The sequence below is a fragment of the Bos taurus genome, unplaced genomic scaffold, assembly GCF_002263795.3.
Source record: "Bos taurus isolate L1 Dominette 01449 registration number 42190680 breed Hereford unplaced genomic scaffold, ARS-UCD2.0 Leftover_ScbfJmS_542, whole genome shotgun sequence".
NCBI classification, from domain to species: domain Eukaryota; kingdom Metazoa; phylum Chordata; class Mammalia; order Artiodactyla; family Bovidae; genus Bos; species Bos taurus.
In genome coordinates this window covers 17,808-28,108 of record NW_020191845.1, presented here as the reverse complement: position 1 = coordinate 28,108, position 10,301 = coordinate 17,808, and the positions used below count along the sequence as shown (strand labels likewise).

Below are 10,301 nucleotides of genomic sequence, written 5' to 3'. Positions count from 1 at the left end.
TATTTTCCTCATTTTTGCTGAATTTGATATACTTGTTATTTGTGATTTTTGTTCGATCTCTGTACATGAAGTCGGTATTTCTTTCTTGTATTGTTTTTGTCCAGAGTTTTACTGGATGCATAATATTAGTTAAATACCTTATTCTTTAGTTTTATCCTGTAAAGTAATTTCTGCTTGTGAATAACTGAGGTCTGTTCCTTAAGGTTTAACACTCAGCAGCTTACCTTTGAGGACTGCTGTCTGTGGGTAAAATGTAGGGAAAACAATCCATTTGTTATGAATTTCATCGTGTTAATCAGATGTTACTTTTTATAAATTGATACTATTCATTTATAGTTTTACTTAAAATGACACATCCCACGTAAGTTTCTTAGTAATTTTTTCATATGTTTAAATATCTGCTACGGTGCTCAGAGGGTAAAAAATCTGCCTGCAATGCAGGAAATCCAGGTTCGATCCCTGGGTCAGGAAGATCCCCTGAAGTAAATGGCTACCCACTCCAGTATTCTTGCCTGGGAAACCCCATGGACAGAGTAGTGTGGCAGGCTACAGTCCATGGAGTCCCAAAGAGTCAGACATGACTGAGCAACTGGCACTGGCAGCTTTCTTTCATTGTTTCAAATAGTGAAGGTTTTGGTGTCCAGCATTTGCAAGTGGACTGCCAGCTTTATGAATCTAATAGCAACAAACATAATGGCAGTTCCCCAGCAGTGTAACAACGGGACCAAAGAAGGGCACAGCTAAGAAAATTCCTCCTGGGACCCGAGTCGTCAGCGTGTGTCTAGAAGGCTATGCACATGTGCTAAGGAGTAACTACCCACTTAGAACAAGGAGAGTATGGTATGGGCAGACTTGAAACACTTCCAGGCCACAGGGAAATTTATTACAAAAGGGCAAAACTCTCATTGGCTACTGGGAGTCAAGCACATTTTGACCAATACTAGCTGGAGAAAAGGCCACCCTGAATATCAGTGAAGGCATAGAATAAAACTGAGTATTTCAGACCAAATGGAGAATCTTAAACTGAAGTAGAATAGCCAAAATTAAACATAAAATTAAATGCCCCCTTAAAATCAAAGGGAAGAGGTAGTGTTCTTGGAATCTTTGCAGTAGGTCCTGTGGGTCTAGTATGTGATCCCCGAGGAAAGGGTTAGCCCACCTGGTATGGGAAACTCAGGGATTTGGAGAACATTTAGACCTGGGACTCAAAACTGGGAGGCTACAATGCTTGGTAGCAGTGCCAGTATGGCTGAGACTTATAGTCTTGTTGGTTCTGAGTGTAACCAAATATGTATATAGCAGAAATTATGGTTGCTGCTAAGGCGAAAGCTGTTAATGAGACAATTCTGACATGAACACAAATCAAATTTTCCCCGGGTTTCAACTCTTTCTCTAGTTCCTGCCATTGGCAGAAAGGAACAGGAGAGGATTGGCATATAAGACATGTAATCTGTAGGTTACCAGTCCTTGTGTGACAAGGCCAGAGTACAAGGAGGAAGGGCATGTGGGATAGAGGGACAGTAAATCAGACACACACACGAACACCATCCACAGACTGTCTCTGCTCCAGACACACACAGAGAATAATTCCATAAAAATTGACCACTTAAAATCGCTTAAAATAATGGAAAGTAGAAATAGGCTAGGGATTAGTAAATTTTGTTTACTGGTTGTTTATGGTCCCAAATGATTAGAAAAAGTTGGAATTTTCTGCCAATGATCTAGGACACATGTTATAACATTGTTACTTCCAGGAGATTACAATCTAATCCTTGGGAAAGATCACTAGGCTTTGGCAGTCTCTTGAAATAGGAGCTATTGGTTTTTCCTTGTTTGTTGTTTTTTCAGTAGGCACATTCTGTGTTTCTTCCTTAGGTAAAGTTAGAATATTCTGTGCTTACATCCTAAGTGAAGCCGTAACATGTCTAGTTTTTAGGTAGGTTTTGGGTAGTTTTCTCAGATTTTGGTGGAACAGAGGCTGTTGGTGGAACAGCCTCTTCTTTTTCATCTTTCTTTTTTGGTCTCATGAACAGCAAAAGCAAAAGCAACAGACATGGTATTAGAAACAAAAGAGGAATCAGGAAATATGTTAGCAGGTTCCTCTTTTCCACCCTTTCTTCTGTTTGGGGCTCAGGGGCTGGGCCACTGTCCACACTGCCTCCTCTGCCTTTTTCCTGGCAGACGGGAGGGCCCCACCCGTAGTTGCAGTGGCAGTGCTGTCTGTTGTTGCAGACTCCCCTCAAAGAGCAGAGCTGAGGTGAGCAGTTACGTGGAACAGTGGAATAAGAGACACACCTCCTTCTGATGCAGATGTTTTCGGGACCACACTTTGTACCATCGTTCACTGCACCAATATCAGCTATTCTTATCCCGAGGTGGTAGTCTGTACCCCAGCAAGTGTTATCATTGAATTTAGTCCAATGCAGAGTAGTATGATCACTCATTAGAGGAATTTCTTTGACGTTCTCACACTGAATCCTCCCACACAGGCTGTCTGCCATGCTGCATCTTATGTATGAGGTTTCTGTGATACCACAGTTACCAAAACGGTCACCTCGGGTATTTACTGCCGTGTAGCAACTCATGTCTGCATCCTTGGCCTCTTTGCCAAAGATTTGCCTACAGTGTTCATCGCGCTCATTGCATCTCTTTCCATAGCAGTAACCACCGCCTGTGCAGGAGGCCCCATCCTGCACGTACACATCATCTGGACACTGACTGGATGTCCCATTGCACCACTCTGGAAGATCACATTCATTTGCTACTTTCCTACACACGGTGCCTGATTGGCTGAACATGCAGTTATGGCAACAAAGCCCAAAAGCACAGTTGATACCAGCTGTCATAGTGCAGTTTAACTGACAACAGGGATCAGTGTTACACGTCTCTAAGGATCCACAGTCACACTCTTCTCCTTCTTCAACCACCCTGTTTCCACAGCGTGTCTCCCTGATAACTGTATGTGGATTTGGTGAAGTGTACAAACAGCGTCTTCTATGACCAAGGTTGCAATAATCAGCATAGCTGCAGTTGCTGAATTTAGTTGTTAATGCTACAGATGGAAACAATATGCACTCTGATGCTCCACATTTACATATTTTGGGATTATCATGATCCATACCCAAATTATGACCCATCTCATGAGTCACAATATATGATAAAATAAAAATTCGTTGATCGTGGAAAGTCTCAATTCCACAACTAAATTGACGTTGACACACTGTCCCAACAAAGGCTAAGCCAAGAGTTTCACCATAATTCTTTTTTACAAAAATATGTACCACATCGTGGGGCACACGTTTATCGAAGCCCTTTTGCTTCCATTTGCAAAAGTTGTCCAAGGTCTTTCCAGCACCTCCTATTGCAATAAGGCTTTTTTGAGTCCATATCTCCATTCCCTTGAAAAATACCTCAAGATCCAGTGGTTTCATAAGGTCACTTACTCCATTTAAAACAAGGAACACTTCTTTCTCCACAAGCGAAGCATTACTTTGATGATGAAGATATCGACTGTAATCTATGACCACTGCCACTTCAAGAAAATAGTGGTGGGTCCACCAGCCTGTATAGGCACTTTGCATCAAAGTGGAATTAATGCTTTCTTGAATCTTCAATTGTCCTGCTATTTTCTCATCTGTTAACCCACATCGAAAGTATGAAAAATTTGTGTCCTTATTGTCTAGCTTATATATTAGATGCTCAAATGCAGTAGAAAACCTTTTGGGTTCAATTTCATAAACAATGTAATTTGTCTGTAACATTCCTTGAAAGCCGCCGAAGCAGTTACTGAGGGAAACCAGAGAGTCTGGGTCCCCCTCCACATAACCACGGTAATAACAGTCATCCTGGACAAAAGGTTGGTCTTGCAGGAGAACACCCTTGTCTGCGTAGGTGAACACCGGGAAGTTTTTGGACAAAAAATTCTTCTTGACCTTTATATGAACAACATGTCTCTGGCCCCCAAAATGCAGTTTGTAAGAGAACCAGCCTTGAAGCTTCATGCCTCTGCCAGTGGGTGTTACTCTCCAGGGAATCACCACTTCTGGGGGGCCAAGTCTTTGGGCGTGCCCAAGCTGGGGCCATCCAGGAAGGAAGAGGAATACTTTCAGCCAGACAAGCAGGAGAGTAACCTTCATATACACCAGGAACTCACCAACACCTATCGCGGAGACATCATATCTAGCCATTGGTGGAAAAAGAGGGCAGGACAGCATACATCAGTGTTCAGTCTCCTCCGTCTGAGCTGATGTATTCAATGTTAACCTTTAGTTTGTTGTCTGGCAAAGTCATGCAGTCAAAGCAGCAGCACTAAAAGAAAAACAAATAAGTAGAACAGGGACTGGGTGGGAGTGATGAGCAAACCAAGATAGAGGAAAAAGGAAGGGTACAGGTTAGGATGAATGAGAGTTTGGCTTAAGACATGTCTGACGGGCTCTTAAGTAATGGTGAGGCAGAGTGAGACTGTGTGAGTACACACGAATGGTGACTGGCCTACGATGACACTTGTTGAATCTAGAGGAAGGGCACATAGTGATTCGTGATACAGTTCTTTATGTCTATTAATATGTGCAAACATTTCCACAATATATAACACAAAAGAGTCTTACTGGAAAGGTGAATGAATATCATCTTCTGATAAAGGAGTCTTGTGTTACACATTTGGATGTTATGATAATAAACTATAGGTCCTCCTTTTACTTACAAGTGAGAATTCTTTAATCATAATACTCAGGAGAGATATAAATATTCGCAGATATTATATTTTCTCATTGTCCATATGATGTATTTCCATGTAACAAGTCATTATTTGTCCTACGTCCTCTGCATTTCTCTTCATCTAAATCTATGAAATTGCAGGCGTCCAGCACTGCTAGCTTTCACAGCTTTGAGGATCTACTGTAATGCTACCTAATGCAATGACTGGTAGACCCAGGTGGCCGTGGGAGGGGGAATATGTTGGGTTGTTGATGGATGTTACTCAAATGTATTTACATTCTATCATACTGTTAAGAAGAACAGCATTTAAAAACCTGTACCCTTATAAAATGGAAGGAAATCAGGGTAGCTGGGAGGGTAGCAATTGAAAATTGTTATGTACTGAATGCAAAATAACCTTCAGAAGTAAAAAGGAAATCAGTGGCTCCTTGAAGGAGGAAAGCTTGGAGTAAGGAAATATTGTCTTAGAGTGGCAAAGACATCAAAGTCTCCACATTATCGGACTTTAAGGTAATCAGTTCCCGAGTGCAACCTCACAATGTATTACTTCATAATAAAAACAGATAATACATATGCCATATGAAAATACCATCTACAGTTATCTCCATCATACAAATGTGTTATCATATATTTGTTAGCATGAAATATGACAACATGCCTGGCTGGCAATACTGATGTTCTGCCTTCTTCTTTGACCAAAGCATTTAAAAAACATGTAATGTTCATACATAATGGTATACACTTAGAAAACATAAATGAACACACAGATCAAGATTATTAACCGGTCTAGAGCTCTAATTTGAACAGAGGTTTTAGGGGAAACAGCACATTTGGGATTTTTAAAAGTGCTTTCAATACTGTATATTTAAAATGCTTGCTTTATTCCTCTTGAATCATTCTCATGTCATTTATGGAATTTTCATTTCATAAAAAGAAGAAACAACGTCCTGTGAGCTCACACTTCTTCACAGAAAGCCTCTTATTCCTAGTAAATTCCGCTAACCCTTTAAATCAAAAGGATAAGGTGACAATGTGTAGCCCAGCAGAGAAGATTTCCATTCTCAGAAATGGAAATACATGTGCCATACAGACTAGACATTTGTTAGTAATGTCCTTTGATGATCAAACATACTTCCAGACCTCTAAACAGCTAGCCATCTCACTAAGCTGTGCTGTGCTTGGTCGTTTAGTTGTGTCTGACTCTTTGTGACCCCATGGACTGTAGCCCACCTGGCCCTCTGTCCATGGAATTCTCCAGACAAGAATACTGGAGTCGGTTGCCAGGCTCTCCCTTCAGGGGATCTTTCGAACCCAGGGATTGAACCCAGGTCTCCCGCATTGCAGGCAAATTCTTTACTGTCTGAACCACCAGGAAAGCCCCTCATTAAGCTACCATTTACAATACATTCTTACTCTTAAACCAGTTCTCAAATCAGTCCTACATAAGCCTCAAAGAACTGGGCATCTGATTTACTAATGTATTATCCACCAATATTTTGATTTATCTTCTTGGTACCAAGTGAGTGCATGTCTAGCTTAATTTCATAGCTCATTTTCAAAAATGTTTAGACATTGACTTAAGGACATGGTCTGTATCTTAATATCACCTTGACTGCTCTAACTTCTACACATTATGAAACTGTTAACCACAACCTTACTCCTAATAAAAATTCACCCCTCAGATTTATAAATGATGAAGATAACTTTTCATCATATCTCCCCTTTTCAGTGCCCTTTATTTTACGTTTTACTACTGTAGTCTCTGATATTCAATATGCTATCTAGGTTGGTCATAACTTTTCTTCCAAGGAGTAAGCGTCTTTTAATTTCATGGCTGCAGTCACCATCTGCAGTGATTTTGGAGCCCCCAAAAATAAAGTCTGACACTGTTTCCACTGTTTCCTTATCTATTTCCCATGAATTGAAGGGACCAGATGCCATGAACTTCGTTTTCTGAATGTTGAGCTTTAAGCCCACTTTTTCACTCTCCTCTTTCACTTTCATCAAGAGGATTTATAGTTCCTCTTCACTTTCTACAATAAGGGTGATGCCATCTGCATATCTGAGGTTATTGATATTTCTCCTGGCAATCCTGATTCCAGCTTGTGTTTCTTCTAGTCCAGCATTTCTCATGATGTACTCTGCATATAAGTTAAATAAGCATGGTGACAATATACAGTCTTGACGTACACCTTTCAGACTTGATTTTTTTGGGCTCCAAAATCACTGCAGAAGGTGACTGCAGCCATGAAATTAAAAGACACATACTCTTTGAAAGAAAAGTTATGACCAACCTAGATAGCATATTGAAAAGCAGAGACATTACTTTGCCAACAAAGGTCCATCTAGTCAAGGCTCTGGTTTTTCCAGTGGTCAGGTATGGTTGAGATAGTTGGAATATGAAGAAAGCTGAGTGCCAAAGAATTGATGCTTTTGAACTGTGGTGTTGGAGAAGACTCTTGAGAGTCCCTTGGACTGCAAGGAGATCCAACCAGTCCATTCTAAAGGAGAGTAGCCCTGAGAGTTCTTTGGAAGGAATGATGCTAAAGCTGAAACTCCAGTACTTTGGCCACCTCATGTGAAGAGTTGACTCATTGGAAAAGACTCTGATGCTGGGAGGGATAGGGGGCATGAGGAGAAGGGGACGACAGAGGATGAGATGGCTGGATGGCATCACCGACTCAATGGACATGAGTTTGAGTGAACTCTGGGAGATGGTGATGAACAGGGAGGCCTGGCGTGCTGGGATTCATGGGGTCGCAAGGAGTTGGACACGACTGAGCGACTGAGCTGAACTGAATTGTAGTCTTGTTTTAGATCCCGTCAATTCAACCACTGTTGACTAAAATCCTCAACCCAAACTAGTGCAGATTTTTTCACTTGCTTTCACACTCTTAACAAAAACTGTAGAACTGCTCAGGAAGGAAATTACAGAGTATGTTTGTGGTAATTAATGAGTAAAAGGCAGGCTAAAATTGGCACGAGGTACCTGGTGTGTGTGCTGTGTGCTGAGTCATGTCCAGCTCTTTGCCATTCTGTGGACTGTAGCCCACCAGGCTTCTCTGTCCATGGGATTTCCCAGGCAAGAATACTGGAGTGGGTTGCCATTGTCTAGTCCAGGGCATCTTCCTGAACAGGGATTGAACCTGTATCCTCTTTCATCTCCTGCATTAGTAGGTGGATTCTTTACCCCTGAGCCACCTGGGAAGCCTGAGATGCCTGATACTTCGGTCAAAATGATGAAATAATGAACTGATACTTTCTTCAACACTTTGTTTTTAATACATTTGAGCTTTTTTGCCTGCATATAGTAATATTGTTTAACTTGCTAGTTTTCTAAATTTTCTTTTCTGCCTGGATATAGTAATGTTGTTTCTTAACATGCTAGTTTTCTAAATTTTCTCTTCAGCACCTAGGACCCTCAGCTTAGCGATCTACTGTCTTTATCTCCACAAGTAGTTATTATTGAATTGAAAGGATGGTACTTTAAACCATAAAGCCACAAAATTTTTATTTTGTGTATGTTTAATGCAGAATTTGATACCTCTGTCCTTTATTGTTGCAGCGAGTTGGTGGGGGACTTAACTTTTTAGATTGAGTATTTTTTTTTTTTTTTTTACTATTTAAGTAACCTGAGATCCTGGGGTATTAGGGTACTTTTCTTGTAGGAAGAGGAGCATATTTAACAAAATATCAAGGCTCCATAATGAAGGAAGATCCTTAAATGGAATCCTTAAATGGGATCTATTGTGAGGAGAATCCTTGTAATTTTCATCTCTACATTCTATGTATGGGAATACATGGGATGAGAAAAGGACGATAGTCATTATATAGTCCTGGTCAGGGACTCTAGGGACATTGCTCACGAGGGAATATAACACTTTCACTAGTAATGTGGTACAGTACCGTATACTAGCACACACACTTCAACCTAGACTGCTACATGTTATCTCGTAGATTCCTTTTTTCATCTTTTCCACAGCTTCATCAAATTCAGTCATCTCAGTATCATAATTATCACAGCCTCCTTCCTTTCATTTACAGCCCAATTCAGTATTTTCCAAATTGCAAAAATGCATTTTTATACTATTTTAAAACTCTTAATCAAGTGGAATAGAGCAGAATGGGACATAATATAGGTCATAGACACCCCTCTAGTTTTGAAAAATTCACAAGGAATCATGTTGTGGTTGTAAGGATGTGTGTTTCTGAATTCACCTGTGCACAAATTCTAGCACTTTTCCCTTCACAGTTAAATTCTTGAAACACTTACCACAGGTAGAATTAATGGTACCATGGTATTTTCTAGTTATGACTTTGTGATACTTTGTGCCACCAAGGTCTGTGAACAAATATTTAAATGGAAACATCACATGACAAAGAACAATGAAAATCTCTCCCCTTTCATCTCTTCCTTATGTTCCAGATTGAAGTGCTTAGCAACAAGGCTCCTTGAGTTCTAAAGACCATGGCAATTGGATAAAGGTCTTCCACATTCTGGCTTTGCCTTGTCCATCATCCTCTAATTACTCCTCAATATGAATAAACCTGAGTATAGTCCTTATTCCCATCCCATGTATTCCCTGCCCGTAGTATAAGTGTTTAGTGTTTTTTATTCATACTTTAGTGCTTTATTCATACTGTGTCCCGCATCTCAGATTATTTCCTAAGCACAAAACCTCATAATGAAACAGTTGAATTGCTTCAAGTTCCAGAAATAAGTTTGATCTGGTTTAAACCATTGTTCAAGGATTGAGGCTTCAGTAACCATCTATGACTTTCACTCTAAGGTCAAGGATAACTTAGAGACGTTTCGCATGTGTAAATAAGTGTGCCTCATCCATTACAAGAACTGTTGTCAGTAAAGAAGTGGCACAAAGAGATTACAAAGAAGAGCGAGATGAAGAAAGTAGAGTGTGGGTGGTGATGCTAGCATCGTAGTGGCATAAGTTGTTCCTATTTTCTCTCCGCTTCATTTTACAGTTAATTTACCACCCTTGTATTAGCAAGACTGTTGATGCCAGGAGGGAGTTTGGGAAACAGTCATCATTTGTGCATCAGAAAATAAACAAGAGCTTGTTAAGGCCTTGAATTCCTTGGAGTTGGATTAATAGTACCCACGGGGCTTCCCAGGAAGCTCAGTGGTAAAGAACCCGTCTGCCAATGCAGGAGACTTGGGTTCGATCCCAGGGTCAGAAGATACACTGGAGGGGGAAATGGCAACCCATGCCAGTATTCTTGCTGGAAAATCCTGTGGACAGAGGACAGTGGCGGGCTACTGTACATGGGCTCACAAAGAGTCAGACATGACTAAACAACTGAGCACACACACATGGTCTTTTCTAGCTGTAGCCCTGCCATTGGAGAAGGCACTGGCGACCCACTCCAGTGCTCTTGCCTGGACAATCCCATGGACGGAGGAGCCTGGAAGGCTGCAGTCCATGGGGTTGCTAAGAGTTGGACACGACTGAGTGACTTGACTTTCACTTTTCACTTTCATGCATTGGAGAAGGAAATGGCAACCGACTCCAGTGTTGTTGCCTGGAGAATCCCAGGGACGGGGGAGCCTGGTGGGCTGCCGTCTA

The 10,301-nt window shown here is 41.0% G+C and overlaps 1 protein-coding gene across 1 annotated transcript; it reads right to left on the bottom strand.

Moving 5' to 3' along the window:
• Positions 1–1,643: 1,643 nt before the first annotated feature.
• On the bottom strand, positions 1,644–9,330 carry LOC112445724 (disintegrin and metalloproteinase domain-containing protein 20-like). The gene is made up of 2 exons (XM_024989199.2): positions 8,990–9,330; positions 1,644–4,308 (listed from the first exon to the last, which is right to left on the bottom strand). Exon 2 carries the CDS (start codon positions 4,212–4,214, stop codon positions 1,926–1,928), a length of 2,289 nt encoding a protein of 762 aa, XP_024844967.1. The 5' UTR covers positions 4,215–4,308; positions 8,990–9,330; the 3' UTR covers positions 1,644–1,925.
• Between the last annotated feature and the right edge of the window lie 971 nt (positions 9,331–10,301).